This window comes from Diadema antillarum, unplaced genomic scaffold (genome assembly GCF_040938485.1).
Source record: "Diadema antillarum isolate AM-2024a unplaced genomic scaffold, OU_Dant_1.0 seq00000136_RagTag, whole genome shotgun sequence".
NCBI classification, from domain to species: domain Eukaryota; kingdom Metazoa; phylum Echinodermata; class Echinoidea; order Diadematoida; family Diadematidae; genus Diadema; species Diadema antillarum.
In genome coordinates this window covers 1,273,622-1,294,645 of record NW_027271213.1, presented here as the reverse complement: position 1 = coordinate 1,294,645, position 21,024 = coordinate 1,273,622, and the positions used below count along the sequence as shown (strand labels likewise).

General features: G+C 39.2%; 2 protein-coding genes across 2 annotated transcripts in view; both read right to left on the bottom strand.

The window, feature by feature from the left end:
* Positions 1 to 19,102, bottom strand: part of LOC139727613 (peripheral plasma membrane protein CASK-like) — a 48,891-nt gene extending 29,789 nt beyond the window's left edge. Inside the window, exon 1 of the mRNA XM_071638593.1 lies at positions 18,788 to 19,102. Coding sequence (XP_071494694.1) covers positions 18,788 to 18,874 — 87 coding nt within the window. The 5' untranslated portion in view covers positions 18,875 to 19,102. The remainder of the gene's footprint in view (positions 1 to 18,787) is intronic.
* A 151-nt stretch (positions 19,103 to 19,253) lies between these two features.
* The window catches only part of LOC139727582 (peripheral plasma membrane protein CASK-like), a 144,724-nt gene continuing 142,953 nt past the window's right edge, over positions 19,254 to 21,024 (bottom strand). The window contains exon 12 of the mRNA XM_071638563.1: positions 19,254 to 19,493. Within this exon, the coding sequence (XP_071494664.1) occupies positions 19,254 to 19,493 (240 nt within the window). The remainder of the gene's footprint in view (positions 19,494 to 21,024) is intronic.

Genomic DNA, 21,024 nt, shown 5'->3' with positions numbered 1-21,024 from the left:
GTTTGTTTCTAACCTTACTGCATGCTGTCAAAACCAGAAAAGGACATTCAGTGCTACTTCTATTGGTTCTATGTGTCCCACTCTGTAAAAAGTGGAGCTGATAATAATGTATTATCACAGCAGAAACACCAAACTATTCACGAAAGCAGCTAAGTAAGAGCCACTACCCATGACTATTGTAAGTCTCCTCTCTCAAGGGTGCATCAAACTTTATCAAGTTTCCACACAGCTGACAGGAAATAACGCATGAGTGCTATCGCTTCCTCATTGCAGTTGTCATGGCGACGCAAGCTCTTTGTCCATGTGACATAAACAACACTGGAATCTCTATTCCGTTAAGAACATGCGTGCACCACTACAACATGTTTTATTTGTTGATACATGGAAGGATACACCCTTTGGAGTATAGCAGAGCGCTTGACATAAAGGAAAGTAAATTGTGAGAGTCATCAAACATGAATAACATGAAACCAACTTTGCCAAGCATAAAACATGCAATTAAAGGTCACTTATTCCTTCCTGATATACATAAATCATCCAACAGAGAGTATCCATGAGCTGTTCCTCGTGGAGGTATGATCACCTGTATTGGAAGACTGGACCAAGACAATACCGTGCGGTGCGTCAACAATGGTATTGATCCTGTGGAACCAATTAGTGTATCGATCGTTACCAAGACGATAGAAGCAGATGTAGACCGAAGGCCAGGTACCAGTGTATGGAGTAATTTTCTCTTTTTTTTTTTGCGGGGGGGGGGGGGGGGGGGGGGGGGATGGGGTTAGCAGGGAGCCAGAGAACAAGGTTTAGTTAATGGAGCTGATGATTGAAGAGTTAATGGTGTGTGTTGGCAATGAGGGGCATTCAGTGGAAGCATGATGTATAAATGATGGGAAAGATCATACAATAAAAATCATCATTAGCACCAATTATAAAATGGTAACATAGCTCTTACTCAAACTATTGGTTGAGAGCTATTATGCAGGGCTCTACACTAACGGTGGCCCGGTGGCCCGGGGCCACCAGAAATGAAAGTCGGGCCACCAAATTTAAAAAAAGGGCAAATTTGGTGGCCCGCCTCGGGCCACCAAATTTTTTTGAAAAGTATGTCAATAAATTCGTAACTTTTTGCGCCGGAAACTAGCAGTTAAATTTGTTCAAGGAATGTATGAAAAGGAGTGAATGAATGCCTGAGAGTGAGTGTTGCAAGTTTGTTGAAGTTTATTTATGAGTAGATATGTCCAACTTCTAATTCTCCCTTCTAAATCTCAAATATTTGACTCATTTTTTTTTATTAAAAAAAAGGGACTTTTAATGTTTTTTTTTTCTTTTCGGGACACCAAATTTTTCTCTCGGGCCACCAAAAATTTGAAATTTAGGATTTTGGTGGCCCCATCGGGCCACCAAAGAAAAAAGTTAGTGTCGAGCCATGTATTATGTGACCAGTCTTTCTACAAATGTAGTCTGCCTAAAGGCCAACATTTGCTTTTTCATCAGGCATTAGTATAAAAATGACCTGTACTAATGACCACTCATCTGCACTTTAGACAATTGCTCGTAAAAAGAGACAACGATGGTTATAAAGACTCAGAACCTCTACATTTGCATGTGATATTTTTTCTTCGATAGCAGTGAAGAGCTATCAAACTGTAGAACTGTTGATATGGGGGGGGGGGGGGGAGAACATAAAAGTGGCAGCTTTCAACCGGCAAAGTAAACCCTTCTAGGTTGAAGTAGGAGAAATGATAGTAATTTGCATAGCAATCGATGAAACAGCTGAGACATACATTTTTATCATTTTTTTGCCATTTCCTCTTTTCACAATAGATACAACGTAAGTCTCAAACCTTGCTATATGTACTCTGTGGGGCCTGGAGATAGCCAAAGTTGTGCATTTCACCTCAGTATGCTGAGTACGCCCGGCATATCTCATAAAATATGCAATTTTTCAACACATTTGTGGAGTTCAAAGTTTTTTTGTGCCCATCCATTCCTATTGCCAACATTCACGCCGACGACACAACATGATACCATTACCTCCGTTCACGACACCACGCAGTGTGACAGAAAAATTGTGCTATGCAGTAACTTTGTATTATTGCTTTGTCTTTACACAAAGCAATTTCCCTTCTTTATGTAATGGCTTTTGCCAGGACTGTCATGTATTATACACACATTTCATCCCGGTACACTTGGCAAGTGTGAAAGAGGTGTCGGACGCAATGTCTTTCAATGCATACTTAAGGAAGCATATCGTGAAGGGTGAATAGGCTCTTTTTTTTTTCCCAGGGATGTCGGTGGTTGGAATAGATGAAAAGAAGAAAGGAAAATCCAGGGATTTGAGAACTATAGCCAAAACGATGGATGACTAAGTGGGTGGAATGGTCTTTTTCAACCTCCTGAAGTAGATTTCATCCATTTATCACATGGTTAGTTAGTATGCCTGCCACATGTACTGTATCCAAGCATGCCAATCTTGATGGCATTGCAGATACTCTGATGGCTGCAAAAGTGTATTTTTGGTGGAAAAAAAAGTGTTTTTATCTTTCTTGCAATAAACATGTGTAGTAATAACATTTTGAAAAAACAAACAAGGAGTATTTTCCACAAAACCTCCAGTATTTTGGGCAAAAAACCATTAAATACTGAAAAAAGTAAAAGTTTGCCTCACTGTACATCTACATTATTTATAACATATTGTACATAGAGTAATCTATCTCTTCAAAAGTACTTCTGATAACCCTTTTAGATGCATATTTACATGATGAAGATTAATTCAAAATGGGTTATCTCAAAGATTTTATGAAAAATCTTCTTTGTAGTCACTCAAGCTGTTCTGCTCCTGACAAAACAACTGAATTTGACAACTGAATTCTTACCATCCTGTCTACCTGCACTTCTCAACTGAATTTGACAACTGAATTCTTACCATCCTGTCTAACTGCACTTCTCAAATGAATTTGACAACTGATTTCTTACCATCCTGTCTACCTGCACTTCTCAACTGAATTTGACAACTGAATTCTTACCATCCTGTCTAATTGCACTTCTCAACTGAATTTGACAACTTAATTCTTACCATCATGTCTAACTGCACTTCTCAACTGAATTTGACAACTGAATTCTTACCATTATGTCTAACTGCACTTCTCAACTGAGTTTGACAACTGAATTCTTACCACCCTGTCTAACTGCACTCCTCAACTGAATTTGACAACTGAATTCTTACCATCCTGTCTAACTGCACTTCTCTTACTTCTTTTATCTCTTCTCCATCTTCTTTCCTCCTCTCTACTATCTCAGAGTTTTCTGATTTCAATGTTTATTTAATGAGATACAAGTATGTCAGTATGAACTATCATTAATATGTTTTCAGCGTAATTGATGAACTACGGGTGACACAAGCAACATTTATTATATATTTGTTTCATCAACACTTTCTATCCTGATTTATTTTTTCTTCAGAAAATGACAATTAACTTCGACCAATCACCTGAACAAGGAAAACATAGACTCATGCCTCAATGTGTTTCGGATTATCCTGTAATACCATCATTGCCAATGTGATATTTACTGAACTAGTGAAGAATGAACCACGATTTTTACAAAACAAACAACGACCAGCACTTCAAAGGATGACCTCAATGTAAGTGCATCATCTGATGACAGTTCAAGTACCTACTTCCCTTTAAAGTAGCTACACGTATCACTGTTAGTGGGACTATTAAGTGAAAAAACATATGGCTCACACTCCTGATGTATAAAAAAAAAGAAAGAAAGAACAGCAATTGTACTTGGAGTTACAAATGGAATGCAGGGATGAAAACTTGCATGAATCTCTGAGAGATAAATCATTCAATGAATATATAATAATAATTTTGAACAATGTTATGTTGATTTTGCACTTCTCTTCATTGGGAGCATATGGTACATTTGTATGTCTTCCACTCTGGTATTAAAGTACACTTGTATATAGGCTCCTGGCTTGGTCAATATACTCTGTATCCCCCCCCCCCCCCCCCCCCACCACGCCAGCCAATACCGTATGAATACCTACATCCTGATCAGTGTTCCGCTGGATATGATTATTAAAAGGAGAAGGCCCTAATATACCATAGAACTACATCACTTTCAGCTGGATAAATACAATTGAGTCCGCTTGTTTATTGATTTCATTGACATGCATGTACATGATCGATTGCTTTCCTTTAATCAGTTATCATGCAATTAATATACTGTAAATCCAGAAATATTTGTGGCATGGAATTTTTCCAAATTGAAGCCTTTGGTCTTTTTCACACCGTGAAATTTTTGCAAATTGCAACTGGCATTCAATTCATAAAGTATAAACCAGAAGTTTCACATGTATCATAATTTCGCAAATCTTGGCTATCTGCAGTTATCTCTTCATGCAAACAGTAAGGGAAGAAATACGCAAGTATCAACATGGTCTTTGATATCATACACAAAGCCATTTTTTGTTGTTGTTCAAAAGTTAACCTTCTTCATGTGACAAAGGTATGTATTGTAGCCACTTCTGAAGTACACTGGAAGATTAGTTTTAAAAGGCTTAAAAGACTGATTACTAGGCATTGGTACCATGGGAATAATTGCACAACTTTGTAAACTGAAACATGACAAACTTCGTGAAAGATTATTTAGAACTCAGAGATATATAGACATATTTATAGATAGATAGATAGATAGATAGAGAGAGAGAGAGAGAGAGAGAGAGAGAGAGAGAGAGCAAGAAGAACAGAAACAGAAAGGAATTACTTTGTTGAAATACATATTTGTACTTAAAGATTAGAGCATGAATGTGAATCAGTTTTTTATTTACAGGATTCCACCAAAGTAGCATACAAGCACACCAATCATTGAACTCAAAGGTGGGGTATTACAACAAAACAAGCACACAAATGTATACACACACACACACACACACACACACACACACACACACACAAACACACTCACAAATCACCCATGCACGCCCACACGCTAATAGCCAACTACAAAACACAAATTCCCCCCCTAAATATCCCGGGGCCATCCTTTTCTTGGACAGACCAATTACAGGCAGAAATTGAATTGTGCTCAGTCAAGCACGAAGCAAGAGATTGAAGATATTCAAACGTTTGGCCCCGCTGGTCATGCATGGGACACACATCCAGGTTCAGCACGAGAGTCATCGACTTTGCACCTCAAAGTTAGTAAATGCCTCTCACAAAGCTCTACGAGCGTCCATCTATTGTTAGTAATGGTCATCCACAACTTCCTTTTTGTAAAAATCCCCTTTCCACCCTCCCTCCCTCCCCACTGCTTGTTGCGTGACAAAATTTCTGCTCTCAGCATACAGTGCAGGATTAAAGTCATCCTTTAACTTCCAATTTTACAGAGGTTTGTTTTTACAGGTGCGGGGGAATCTCAGAGATCTATAAGCTGAGATTGAGCGAATATCTCTGTTGCTATGACAACGTGGCATTCTGGTGAGGAGGCTGCTTCGGGGCGTTCATATCTTCTGATGATTTTGGTAATGGAATGCGGAGAATTACAACCAATCTATACGAGTTAACGTACCAGCCCCCCTCTTCTTCTCTTTATGTTTCGCTATTTTCATAATCATTTTGCCGTTATATCAAATCTTCATGTTTGTTAAGGAAGTCTCTCCATGCACTGCTCTCTCTCTCTCTCTCTCTTATCCTCACACTTTTCCTCACACTTTTCCTCAGTTTATTCCAAGTTCTGCTGTTTCTTTACCTTTAGCCTCTCACGTAATTGTTAACAGTACGTTCCAATGTCTTCAAATATGAGGTTCAGCATTACTAAAATACTCCAAAGATCCTGGTATCATGATATTTACCTCCTTGCTCTTTCTCACTTTTTTTCAAGTTTCTTCTCAATCCTATAATACTGCACCTACAGTTGTAAATGTATGATACTTACATTCTTAACTGTACCAGATGTTATGTGGTATATTTCATGGTGCTTTTATTTTTTGTCCACTGAGCCACCAGATACTCGCAAAATTAATTACTCACAAAAATATTACCTACTACACAAATGCACTGTATCTTCTCCAAGGTGGAAATCACCACCTTTTCTGTTACAGAAGATAATAAGAACAGTGTAATTCTCATTTCGTCATTACAGTTCTCAATTGCGAATGCAACCACTTGTGACAATGTTTTACAGTTTACTTTTCCCCCCTTCGTGTTTCGTCCGCTACCGTATTTGTCAATCGTGCTCTTTATCCTATTTGTGTCAGTGTGCATGTGTGTGTGAGTGTGTGTGTGTGTGTGTGTGTGTGTGTGTGTGTGTGTGTGTATATCTGTCCTTGCATCTCTAATTAGTCTGTCTTATCCGATAACTCTGTATTGTTTTTCTTGACTTTGCCTGTGTATCAAATTTTGTACATCCAATCTGTAAAATATCATATTCGCAAGAAAAATAGATATGAATATATATGTGATCTATACTGTTCTCTTTTGCATTCCCCCCTCTCTCTTTTACTATTATTTGCCATTGAGTTTTGCATGGTAGATTCCAGCTTGTGCGGTATTCCCACTGCTTTCCACCTAATGTATTCCACAGTTTATGGAGTAATGGGCCATAATGTACTAGCTGATTATGTTGGCTCTCCGTCTTCTTCGTGAAAAAATGGGATGCTGCTGCATGGCGTGCACACTGCCTGCAGACTTTTGGAGGACCGAAAATTGAGAATTAACCCAGCTAAAATCACTCCCTAATTTAGTAAGTCACACACCCTCCGAAAGTACACTCACTTCGGTTTGCATGTGTGTGAGCGCTGTACACCGAGGGGGCATGCATACTGAATAGGACCTGTACGACACAATGCATGGTCTATACCATCATAATGTTGGAGGGAGGTTTACCACCAGATAGAGGCTCGTGGGGGGGGGGGGGGGGGGGGGGGAGGGAAGGAGAGGGTGAAAAACAGTGGCCTTGAATATACATCCACAGAATTACAAGGCATACAACATTTGCTGCTAGGAGATAAGTGTCTGGTAACAGGCAGAGAGCTATGAGTGAATACTGTAACATAAACTGTAACAGCCCGAGTGACATAGGAAAATTAATTATCTACTGCACATAAAGACAGAAACTGAATCCAAGATATCTAGGTCCTCTTTCTTGCACATGTCAAGGGGAAAGAAATCAACACCCACACATACACATGAAAAAAGCCTAGAATGAGGATTCATATCATGAACGTGCCATCCAACAAATGACATCAATCCAACATGCACACACAGACACGCACACAACATGTGAACAACTAATCATCATCATCATCTTCATGACAACTGGAAGATGTCAGGATGCTTATTAAAAAAAAAAAAAAAAAGAAGTTTATTTAAGAGATATATTCCCATCAATTATTGGTACATCAATGGTGCACTCTGAGCAAACTGTTGTGACACTAGAGTCAGATACACATATACCATCTCCAAATGAATTGTGACAGAAATTTACAGAGCTAGGTCGAGAGCTATGATGAGAGTTGAGTGATGAGAGTCAGGACTATATAGGGATATATTGCAGGAGGAAGGCAGAGATGAGGGAAATGCAATTACATCAGCAGAAAAACACAATGCGTGGAGTAGGAGTAAAATGTCACCTGATCTGAGAGAATATGAACACAGGGGATGAGACAGACTCACCCGAACTGAGCAGATGATGCAGATGCATACACTGCAGTTCAGAGCAATGTGAAGTGATAGAGAGAATGATAAACATTGACATGGGAGGGCAAACAGATGATTGAAGATAAAAGTGAAATATCTTGTAGAAAGAATCTCAAACAAAGTCCCTCCTGAAAAAAAAAAGAGGAGAAGAAGAAATCATTATTGAGAGTATGATTTGAGAGAATCATCTTCTGTTATAAACTATGGCTCGGAGTGAAGCGGTAGAGTAAATAATACTGGCGAGCAGAGCGCTGGGGAAACACGTTTGCACAGCGGAGCGCAGAGAGCCCCCGTTCTCTGACGGGGACGCGACGAGATTGGAAACGGTGTTGCCTCTGGCGCGAAGGAGTTGTATGTGTGTCTAGAATTTGTCTACGATCACAAACGAGAGAGTAACAATCAACTCATCATGGTCTGATGTGGGGAGACGACACGCTGCGGAGGCAGTTCGGGAGTACATTAATGGCTATGTCAATTACTATGCATTATGTATGATCAAGTGGACGTGTTTGTCTGAGATTGGAAAAAGCGTAAAGTGGGCTGCATAAAAACATAAAGCACTTAAAGGGAAAACGTTCCTTCAAGAGATATTAAACAGCGCCCCCCCCCCCCTTTCGAATTCACCTCTCTGGAATTAAAAGGCCATTGCTTAATAGAACCTGTACGAAAGATAATTTCACAATGCACTCAAATTTTATATGATACAGAATTTTTTTTTCACTAAGACAATATAGTAAATCACTCATGCAATCACTGGCGGGAAGTGTAACATGTCAGATATAATTGAAAGCAGTCATGGTGATACAAGGTGGCAGACCCTCTTGACAATTTTCTCCATAAACCTCATAGAAGACAGGTGAAAAATACTTGCTTGGTCGTACCAAAAATAGATTGTGCCACTACAAGCGTTCCAAAATTGTCTTGCGATATCCCTGTTGTGTGTTATTTTGAATATATGAGTCTAATGTGAGAACATAATTGGTGAAAAAAAAAAGTGGCCCGTACGGTTCCAAAAATACTACTTTTTATCACAGCTTTCTTTTTAGAGTGGAAGTCAAATACATATTGTGGTCAGTTTGGAGTGGATATGAGCAGTTTTGTGACAAATATACCCAAGACTTGGGCAGTGGCTTTATTGTGGCGGCTTGGTGTCATGCACAAAGCGCATCCAATTTAACCAGAGTTTCTGTTGCTGTTTTTTTTTTTTCAGAACACCCCCCCCCCCCTTATGATGTGCATTTTTAGGCACAATGTCTGACGCAAAACCGAGTGCATCCTGTTTGAGAACACTGAAGTGCTCCAATCTACATGTTTGAAATTTGACTCTGCCGTCAGTATCAAGTTCTTAACTCATAAAAGTGATTATTATCTATATAATGCGGCACTTTAGCCAGCCAATACTAACTGCACAATTCTCCTTCTGGCTTGATCGTATCCCATGTCAAAGTGTGTTCAATACATCTGCACTAGCAATAACCCCCCCTCCCCCCTCCCCCCCCCCCCCCCCCACCATTTTGTCCCGGTCTGATCTTCAATTATAAGAGCATATTTGGCTTGTCTTTATCAATGTGTATTATGTGCAGATGTGACGGAAGTGACAGCCACTTCTCAGCTGTTAGGACCAAGGAGCGTCAAGAGATGGAGTCACAACAGTCCTACGGAAGAACTTCATGAATTTGAAGTCCTATTCCCTTTGAACTCACGTTCCATGCCACTACTAAAAAAAAAAACATTCGAAATATGTGCAAAACAGGATCTGCTCTTGCAACTAGGAAGACAATTGATTCATGTCTCATTGCATAATGATCAGCCACCCTAAAAGTACTTTTCGTCATCGCTACTTATAGAGTGGTATATAATGGCAAAGACAGGATGCACAAATAGCATTTGCACAAATATTGATGAAATCAAATATCAAAACTTGACTGGACATGTCTGGACACTAATTGGACATATTAATTTACACAAGAGCTATACTTGAATATCATGCTTTCAGTTTTACATGCCAAGAGTGGTTGGGAAAGTGATGAGATCAGCTTTTAAGGGGATACAGTTCCAAATACTTTTAGAATATACAGCTCTGATTCCATCAAGTGGCACCTACATAACGTTACTGGATGGATGATGATACAGCGTTCTCTTACAAGAACAACATGATGTGTAAATCCACTATTATATGCTATAACCCTATAAGAAGCACAATATAATACAAGTGTAATAGTGCTAATGAGATTTCTGTATTCAATTCAGAGGTGATTCTTTAAACTCTTGAAAATTAACTTGTGATATTGAAGAGAAGCTATTCCATGTGTTTTCTGTGAATAGATTTAATACTACAATAGTACTAAATATGATGCTTTTATAGCACGTATCACTGCCAATGCATCTCCATGCTTTTATAGCACGTATCACTGCCAATGCATCTCCATGCTTTTATAGCACGTATCACTGCCAATGCATCTCCATGCTTTTATAGCACGTATCACTGCCAATGCATCTCTGTGCACAATCATCACCACAATCATGCCTACCCTCAAATTTTCAACGCAAATTGGTGATGAAATTGAGTTACTCGAAGCACAATTTGTTAAAATGCAAAACAAGATTGCATGCCACAGCCCTTCTTCGCTATAGCTTCTTCACACTGACATACGTACAGTATACGCCCAGACAGACCTACAGACTTTTACTCACACAGCCTCATGAAATTCAAACTGATCAGGGGGGAAAAAAGAAAGAAGTCAAGCATGTAAGTGAGTCAGATCTTAATGAATATATCTGGTCATAGGCAGACAGGTCTTGACTTCCGTAGCAGTCAGGAGAGCACTTAATATACCACAAGTATTCATTGTTCCCAGTTCATGTCAAATGGTATTCATTTCATGTTTTATACATGGGGAAAATGAGCACACCCGCCTCTCCTTAATCAACTCTGTATCCATCAGTTGAGAAGCAGAAGGGTGTTCATGTAACAAGTCACAATTTACATGTGCATGGCTTTAACACCCTTCTGATTCGCTGCTGATGGGCTTGTGTGTACACTGTATCAAGATCCTGCATGGAATCACGTACACATACCGCTAGATTAATGTCTCGATGTCCCTATGTTGATCTCTTTGGGCATTACTTACTTTTCCCCCCTTCGTGTCTCGTCCGCTACTGTATTTGTCAACCGTGCTCTTTATCTGTTTTGTATCAGTGTGCGTGTGTGTGTGTGTGTGTGTCTGTGTCTGTCTGTCTGTCCTTGCATCTCTAATTGGTCTGTCCTATCCGATAACTCTGTATTGTTTTTCTTGACTTTACCAGTGTATCAAATTTTGTATATCAGTCTCCATCTTCTTTTATCTTGCTGTCAAAATGGATTCATCTTCACATCCTCCCTTTTATCTCTCACACACTAAACATCTGTCTCCTCTGCATTTTCAAGCACAAATTTACAGTTTGACGGCTAACTATGGTTATACACTATGCCATTTCTTAACATTTAGTAAGTCCATCATCAGATTGTGCAAAATATAACCTCAGTGATACCTTACTTGTAAAATAACAAGGATCATTCTTGAAATTATGATAAAAAATATCCCATATTTTCTAATGTTCTTTGTTTTTTGGCAACTTAAGTCACACATATCTCATCTTTAACAAGAATGGAGTAAATCCATTCGGAGACCAAATTCTTCAATTATCAATACTTCAATAAGCTTTGTACATGTTTATACCAATTGATTTATGTGTATCATTTTTTTTTTTTTCACTTTGAAGTGGAAAGTTTTGATCCAACGGTCTGGCATTGTAACAGTATATCTTCTCATACTTTTCCTTCTTTCTCTCTATCTTTCTCTATCTCTGCCTTTTGCTATTCCTGTCCATGTGGCTATGATTAATTCATACTCGCTGCGTGCCTGGTAAGTCGCTGCCAATGAGTAAGTTTGAGGAGCAGCCATGTAGTCACGTTATTCTCCTTGCTGGTCCGGGAGAAAAATATTAAATACGTTGGGAGTCCCCGAACTTCACTGTGCTGCTTGAATTTGAATTTGAATTCTGCTCGAAAATATGGAATCCCATCATAAATACAGGTGGAAGCTTGCTCACTGGTGGGGACGACCATAATTATCCTATCAAGCTTTCACAAGATCACACCATTGCATGAAATTGCATTCTATAATTTCATACAGCTATTGAACACCTAACGAGTACAAAAGGACTTTCACCTCTTACATGTCAAGAATTACATGTCTATCAACTGAAGCATTCTACCTATGGTAATCCGCTGGCAGATCATCTGATTCTAATCTCATCTGAAAATTTATACAGCAGTATTAGAATAAATGCTATTTAACACTTCTTTGGTAGTCTCGCATTTGAAAGAGATGTTTATTTCACGCAAATTAGGTAGGCCAGATGAAAACTATATGGGGATCACTGCATGCGAGCCTTGTGCTTGCATGGGAATTATTTTTGTTGGCATACATGTAGAAGGATGGTTTCAATTTCATTTGAAAAATAAGTATGATACTGCATACAAAAGAGGAAAATATGACTCTTCCTAGAATGCACTACACCTACACATCTTGCAAAAGGGAAGCCTTTTGCAGTGCTGACCCCCCCCCCAAAAAAAAAAAAACAACAACCCCAAAACAAAACAAAACAAAACAAAACACACACACAAAATGGAAACACCAAGCATTAACAGAAAAGGTGAGATATTGAGTTTGCTGACAGTCAACAGGGATATTGCATTATAAAGTAATTATATAATATGACCTATATTTCCCCCAAAATGGTTTCCAGGGCAGGAGTTGATTAACTTTCAAGGCCAATCGGTCAGTGATAAACTGGATAATTGGATGTTGAGACAGGAAATGGATTTTGACTTTGAGATGTTATCTCCATCATTACAAATTAATAGTTATGAGTGGGGGTAGTGTGAAGCAAAAACTGGATTACAAGATTTTTTGGGACAGTAATAAGGCTCTTGATTTTGCTTGCCTTTGTCATAAGCAACCTCCAGTGCTGTGGACATGTCTTTTGGCGATAACCATTACCATTCGCTGTGAGTAAAACAATGAGTGAGATTGACACATTTTTGCTCACGTTCTTCTCTCTGTACTGTATATAATCTCTGTTACAGTTTATTCTGCATTGACGTTCCCTTGCAAGGGGACACGCTTGCTTAATTAGAACCATTCAGAGTTCAAGAGCCATGCAACTGGGAGCCCGGAGTCACGCCTGAATAATACATGAGAAAATCTGATGCACTGGCCGCACTTCTTCTCTTGGTAGGCACCATATCGCCCTCTCTCTCTCTCTGCACAATCTCTTCTTCCCAATTCTCTGCATGATATCTCCATCTTCTCCACGGGTCATCCGTGCCATCATCATATTTTCTTCTCTTCTCAGCTACTCGCTATCCTCCTTTCTTTACTCTTCTACTCATCAATCTCACCATCTCCATCTTTCCATCATTGACACAACATATCACATACAGTCAACCTTGCATAAGTTGACCTCGCATTAGTCAAATAATCACCTAAGTCGAAGGCCTTTTCAAGTCCTCTTCTCTTTATATTCTATTGATTTTAATCCATCATAAGTCAAATTTTCTCAAGTCAAAGCTATTTCTTCAGTCCAAATAGATCTGACTTCGGCAAGGTTGACTGTATAACATAATCACAAATATCCTTCCTACATGTCTGGTTTTACTTTATGCAGCCCTGAGGCAAACTACTTTGAAAGAGGTATTGACTGCCCAAAGATGGTAGTAAACAGCCCAAAGATGGTAGTAAACAATGACACAGACACTAGCCACAGAAAGAGAAGTAGATATCATCAAATCTATCAGTGTAGCTCTCATGTCTTTAGACTAACAGACTTTTCTCACACACACACACACACACACACACACACACACACACACACACACACAAGTTTGCACTGGTGTACGTCCAAATAGTGATGACAGAGCTTGCTAACGACAGCTGTGTACTTTTGGCTGAGATCTCTTTTATAATTGAGGCACTGCACAAATGACATCATCTATTGAAATTTTGTCCCAACATCATCATCAGACAAACAGGACATGTGCATCTGTGTCTAAATGAAGGCAGTTGCAGGCCGCTACAAATCCATGTTCAGTGTTACAATCAAGGCTGTGACAGCACATGAATGATACTGGTACCATAAATATTTCTTTCTTTCAGATTTGTAATTATGAAAAGAGGCATTAGAAAGTAGGACCTAATGCCAAGTTCTTATCAATCACTTTAATTACATTTGGCATATTTGAGATCTAATTGTTATTGAAATAAAAATTGGATACACTTTCTTATGTGTAGAACTCATTGAATATAGTTGGTTAGACTTGAATACTTCACATAACAGTACAATAGGGCGTATTGGCAGTATTTGGCATTAGTATATGTCTCTCTAAATCATGAAAAATACATACAACGCTTAATGTTTCTCGATAACAAGGAATTGTGAAAACACCGGCCTTGAACAAAAATATCTATTGTTGCTATGCACGTTTTGGAGGTTGAGAACCAGGATGTTGAACATGTATGACGGAATTAGTTTATGCCCGTCTGCTTCTAATGAATATTGCTAAAACACACACACAACTGAACAGCTTTTCAAAAGTACACATACCTGCTGACTAACTCACTCATATGCTTTGATTGTATCTACAAAATACACTGCATAAGCAATTTATCTGCAAAAGGCAATGCTTGAATTATACAGAGACCATGAGACCAATGGACATGATGCCCCACCAGCTGGTTGTGATGACCCTCCGATATTTGAAGAGTTTAAGGCCACTACAACTAGCTGTGACCCTTTTCTGGTAAAAGTAACTAGAAAATTAAATAAGTGTGAAGACAAATGCATCATTTCCCCTACCTTTTTAATTGTTCTGTATAATGCATATAGGATGTACAACTTGAAGTTTGACTGCAGTTCAGCTGTGACCTAGATCTTGCTAGCTGGCTTGATAGCATACATAGGTGCACATTAACCCGCTGAAGACTAGTCCCCGAGTATACTCGGGCAGGGTGTCTATATGGGAAATGTGTGTTGAAGCAAAATCAGCCTGTCCTCAACAGGTTAAGTAAATATCGGGGTTAAGTAAATATCAGGGTAATGCACATACGGTATCATACCGTAAAACAATTGTGGCAACTTTTGGGCCGGGCAGAGAATTTAAGTCGGTGAAAGTCAAAACATTTTATTTTAAAGTAAATCAATTTTGGCCCTGATGTCCCCCTAATTGACCCTGATTCCTCCTCAAGAAATCTGAGAGCCACCATGACTTAAACTTAATGGAAGTCGAGGCCTGTAGAGGGTAGATATTCATAACATCAATGCAGCTCTTGGGTGACCTTGCTCACCCTCCACATTTTGTTCTCCATTCTTTTGTCCGTGCCGTCTTTCATACAATAACCTACTTTCACGGCAGTAACATGAAACACATTTAAATGCAAGTAATTGTACAGAGCAGAAAACATTTTATTTTACCATCTATTTACAGGTAATGGGCTTGAAAATTTATGATACATGTGATTATAAAACTAATAATCAGATTATTTTCCTGAAAACCAAATCAAACGCGGTTGCACTCATACACATCGCGGTCTTCCTTGATACATCTGTAGGAGTAGGCGAGTGTGACTGATACCAGTCACTGCAGTCAAGAAGTACGACAGGATGAATGAACTCTGACCCTGATCAGCCGCATTCTTTCCTTCTCACCCCTTGCTCTCATACAACAGTCCTTATCCTATTTACATTGTATTCATACGACAACACATCGCACATACCCATCCCCAAGCCAATGCCAATAGTGTTCATACGATCATGATCTATTTTTCCACCTCCGCCTAGCCTCCCCCCAAGGCTCTAGAATGACATCAGTGCATCAAATCAACTTTTTAAAGTGGCTACAATCACTTTCCAACCCACCATGTTTGACGTCTCACTGCAAAGGGCACACACAAGCTACCAGAAAACGTTTCACACTGGTAGCCCAGTTTCCCAGCATCTGACTCAGAGTACAATTGTAAAGAAGCAGTGTAGTTATCCTATCTCACGTCTGTCGCTGCAGTGAATGTTGGGTCAAGTACAAATTTGGGGACATTCTGGACTGTCTATTTGCACTTATACACACATGAAGCACGCACAAAAGTCCCTATTTGTGTCTTTGAATTATGCAATCACAATGTATGTCCATTTAAGCATTCTCCTCTAACCTTCTTCATTTGTGCAAGATATCATCAAAAACATCGAGGCATTAAAGAACACTCTCATCTGACTCTGGGAAAATGATTCAGCACTAAAGAAAATGCATGGGAGAAGAATTCTTCTGAATGGTATGGAACGGCCACTGCAGACATCACTGCATGGTCCTGTGGCATTATTGTTGCTTGCCAAGTGAAAGTGGCATTATTGCTTGTCAAGTGAAAGAGACAACACCACTAGGACACATACCACCATGCGACATAGATGGGAATCCCACAAGAAACAAAACAAAAACAGTGCCATTGTTCACTCCATGTTTGCTTTAGTATGGAATAGCATGAATCACATTAAGATTCCATACAAAGATAATATCTATAACAACTGCACAATCCTTTCTAGATAACAATTGATACAGTCCTTGAAAACTTTGACTATATTGTTTTCAAAATATGGTAATTATTCACTCATTATTCATCTAGCAACACATTTTTTGTTCAAGTTTTTTTTTTTTTTTTTTTGGGGGGGGGGGGTGGTGTTTTGTAATAGTGATAATGCCCATTCCTAGTTTACAGAAGAAAAAACAAACAAACACAAACACACACACAGTAAAAAATCTTGGGGGAGAAATAGTGAGCTAAGTTTTACACATGAAGGGTTCCAAGTGAAGAATGGCTTTTATTGATCCGGGAACCAAAGAACCGACAAAGGGAGAGGCAAATTTGTGGAGCGCAGAGAGGAGGCGACGAATTATGAAGAGAAAAACGTCGAGATACTTCAAATCATCTCTCTCTAGTCACCCGCCGAGGAGGAGGATTGGGAGAAGTGGACCGTGAAGGGGGGCAGGCTATACACCAAGGTGAGCTGCTCTCCCTTCCTTGTTGTATAATTCATTACATCCCTCACTTCAGTCCTGGGAAGCCGTGGATTGACCATCAATAAACAAATTCTTGCAGCCAAAGCGCCCTCGCTCGGAAATAATCATAACTGGACGATAGCGACGTGTGGATGATTTACTGTGAAACGAGAAATTTTTGCGTGCGTGAAACTCCCTTGCAAATTTCGCGAGGAGTCAAAATTCGAGAAAGTGAAATGGAAGCGAAAGGTTTTTTTTTTCTTTTTTTTTTTTACATGTAACACAATGCATTGAATGGCGGTGGGAATTTGTGAAAATTTCATGCCCTGAAAAAGGTCATAGACCCCAATTTGCAAAAGTTTCATGTCATGAATGTTTCTAGTTTTACAGTATCTAAAACAAAACAAAAAATTTTCATGTCCCCTTTGGAACGAGGTCTTGAATAACGGAAGCTTCTCTTGAGGTCTTGAATAACGGAAGTTTCTCCCCCCCCCCCCACAAACGTTAAAACATGTTTTGAAGAAAATCATAACAATACAAGTTTGGATCATAACATACTGTGCCACAGATCTGCTACAAAATTACTTTGTCTATTTCCACAAACACAAGCAAAAATGAGATGATTTCAAACAGTGTCTGTAAGTAGTATGAGGGTTTTTATAGAAAAGTCAGATACACATGTACTTCAGACACTTGTACTATGATGACATTATGAATGATATCAATAAAACTGATAATGATGATGATATCACCAACAATAATAGTAATGATAAAAAAATGATTATACTGACATTAAAATTAATGTCAATGGCAATCGTAATAGCAATTTATGAAAGCTATTGTCTACATAGCTTTTGCAATTGATGCACCAGATGAAACTATCCACTGGGTAAATGTTTTTGATTTACAAAGTGTGGAATACTACAGAAGAGGAACATAAAAATGGCCTTCTAACCAGCATAAAATGAGACAAAACCAAACCTGAATTAATCAGTTATAATGAGCGAGAGTGGTGGGTGTATGATATATTAGTGTGGCAAGCCTTGTGACAACTCTAAACTACCCTGGGGGACAGGTGCTTGAACTTTAATGCCCTGTCATCCCAGTGGGGTCATGGAGTTTGGCCAAAGGACGATCTGGCCAGGCTCATAATTCACAAAGGCTTTGGAAAGACAGGTCACTGTCTGTTTGAACACTGTCAAAACAATCCTATCAATGTGTACACTAAAACCCTCACATGACATTGGCAGAAGAAGTCTTAATAAATACATTGAGGATTTCTTTTTTATTTTACCTTTTTCATTTTATTTATTTATTTATTTATTTTACTGGAAGTTTGAAGAGATTTGATTTCCCTGTGATTTAAATATTACTCGAGAAAGCAGTCCACTAGAATGTGGCAACACAAGAACATTCAGGCAAGTCGAACAAAAAAGTCAATCTTCTGTGCGTTATAAAATACATCACATAACAACTTGCTGAGTAGCAATTCGGGACCCTCCCCCCCCCAAAAAAAAAAAAAAAAAATCATCAAAAAAAAAAAAAATTCAAGAAAAAGTGGGGTTATCAAGTCATAAAAAATAAGCACAATGAAGTGACATCAAACGGACATCACAGCAATACATGTAAACAAACCCTCAGTACACCAAAATAAATGACTTACTAACATTCAAATTAGAGCATAGTTTTCCCTTGTATTTGCCTCATTTGTTCCACACTACCATTGATATCTTGTTCCAGCTTCCCTTCTAACTTACTGCAATATTTCAACTCTTCGCGATACAATACTATCACAATACCACCGATAACAACATAGAAAGATGCCTCAGAGTACTCACACTTAACTATATCTTGTAGTTTGATCAAATATTTCTCGTTGTCCCTATTCGTATTGACATACATCTGTACCTGTTGATATTTGCATGAGAGTGTCACCTCACAAAAAAAAAAGTGAAAATTTGAGAGACGAATGGGGTGGACGTCATACACTTACCCATTTTTCAAATGCGAGCTCGATCTCGGAGCGGTCCTCAGATGGGCTCTGCCCATCAAAGCTGGGAGTGTCGTAATCGTGTTCCATCTCCTCTGATCTCCAAGCATTACGATGACGGACCACCTACTCATCCCCGAGACACTTCAGCACCATCGCTCAGTGGCGCAACTTGGCACGACATTGATATGTCCTTCCACAGTAATCATACCAACTTGAGCAACATCGATTTATGAGAATCATCCACTCTGTATTTCAATTCCTTATACCTCCACGGGTAGCTGAAGATGAAAGGTAATCCTGGTTTGGCCGAGTTGTTTTCCTACTCAGTTGTGAGGGGCACAGTAACAACCAACAGCATGGGTGAAGACGATAAGTAGTTAAAGTGATGCTTCACGTTAAAAGGTGTGTCCTTAACACCAATCTGATAGTGAGGTAATGGCATTATGCTCCGATTTGACGGGGAGTGTCACGTGTTGGCCCCGCCTCCTCCTCCTCCTTCTTTCTTCTTCGTTTGTCTCCTTCTCAAGGCGAAGAGGTAAGCTGTACTGTGGCCCAGTGATGGCAATACCTTCCAGGTTGTCAAATATGAAGAGCACTCCTGGGTCCCCCGAGAAAGCACTCCAAGATGGAGGCACACTTCCAACGCGCCTGAGCTGCGTCGGCCAAACACCGGTGGTACCGCTATAAAGCTTTCAGGCTGATGCGCCTAGGATGGCAGTAATCAGTAAATTAGCAACTTCATTTACCAATTACACCGTAACAAAGATTCTCAGGCCCCCCAAAGTGGGGGTAAACAGCGACGGCATAATTTCCATTAGATTTTTAAAGGATCCTACCCAAGAACATCCCTGGTGCAAAATAGATGATGATTACACAGAGGCTGGGCGATATATTGACTGAACCTTGGTTCAGATTTCACCCACAGCTACACACATATAAATGCATGGCATTGAGAAATTCATGGAGATTGCCAAAGCCGACAATTCAAACGTCACTGGAACAACAGAGACTCGCAGCTGTCAACGGAAACTGGTCATTCTTTTTCCTGTATTATGAACACACTTAAGGTGTACCAGCACAGATAAATCAAAAGTTGAACAGCAGGGGCAGACACACTCACCCAGCAGGAAACACTAGTTGTCCAAAGCAGATGTTAATATTCAAGTGGCAGTGCAAGCAAAGGTTATCGGTATAATCTTTAAATTTTCAATTCAGCTTTCCCATGGAATGACAGCAATCACCCTTATTAATTCTTTCTGCAACCTTAAGTAAGGATTAGAACAGACAATGATATCATATGGAACAAAGTTCTTGAAATACAATTTATCTTGCATGATACTGCACCAGTTTTAAAGAATCCTATAAAATCAAACGAAGTAGAATATCAAGATAATGTTTCAAAAGTATAAAAGACCAAATCGCTAAGTCTTAAAAAAAAAAAAAAAAAAATCAGGATTAGATGGTATGCCTGTTTAAAACAAGATCATCAGGCTATGCTGAATCAACTCCAGAAACTTTATCAAAGCATTCTAGTATCTAGACAAGAACTAATTCCTGCATCAACCTTGTAGCCAATGACAAGCGACCAAGAAGAGAAGAGGACTCCGGTATGAACCATTCAATCTGACGATCGTATTCCTGTCACGGTAATAGCATTCTCTGTGAATAAGCTTTGCACCATTCAACAACTGGGCACTTACAAGCTCGAATCAGCACAAAATTTTGCCCTGTGCTAAAGCCATTCGGACTTGCTGCAGCTAAACAGCAGTATACACCTCATTAAAGTCAAGCAGCACTCAGTGTGCACGAAGCTGGTCTCCAGCTCTACTAGATTCCGCTCAGATTGAGACAATCGCTCTCATCTGTGACGACGCCCACTTTCACGCAAAGGTCTCTGACTGCTTCCGGTCACAAGGAGGAAGTCCGTACAGATTGATTGAACTTCAGAATGAACTCAAACAGAAACACCCCGTGCAACTGCCGGAAAAAAAGAAAAGAAAATGAGTTTGGCACAAAAGCCACAACAATGCTTTCTCCATACAATCACTTTTGTTTGTTTGTTTGTTCTTTACTACTAGAAGGGTGACTTGCTTAGGAAGCAATCACTACATAAAAAATTATCTTAGCATATCTCTCAAAATGTTTGTACACCCAATACATTATAAAGAAAAAAGTGCAAAAAATGTAATTAGTCTTAAAGCACATAATTCAATATTCTATCGATAAGGGGGAGTTTA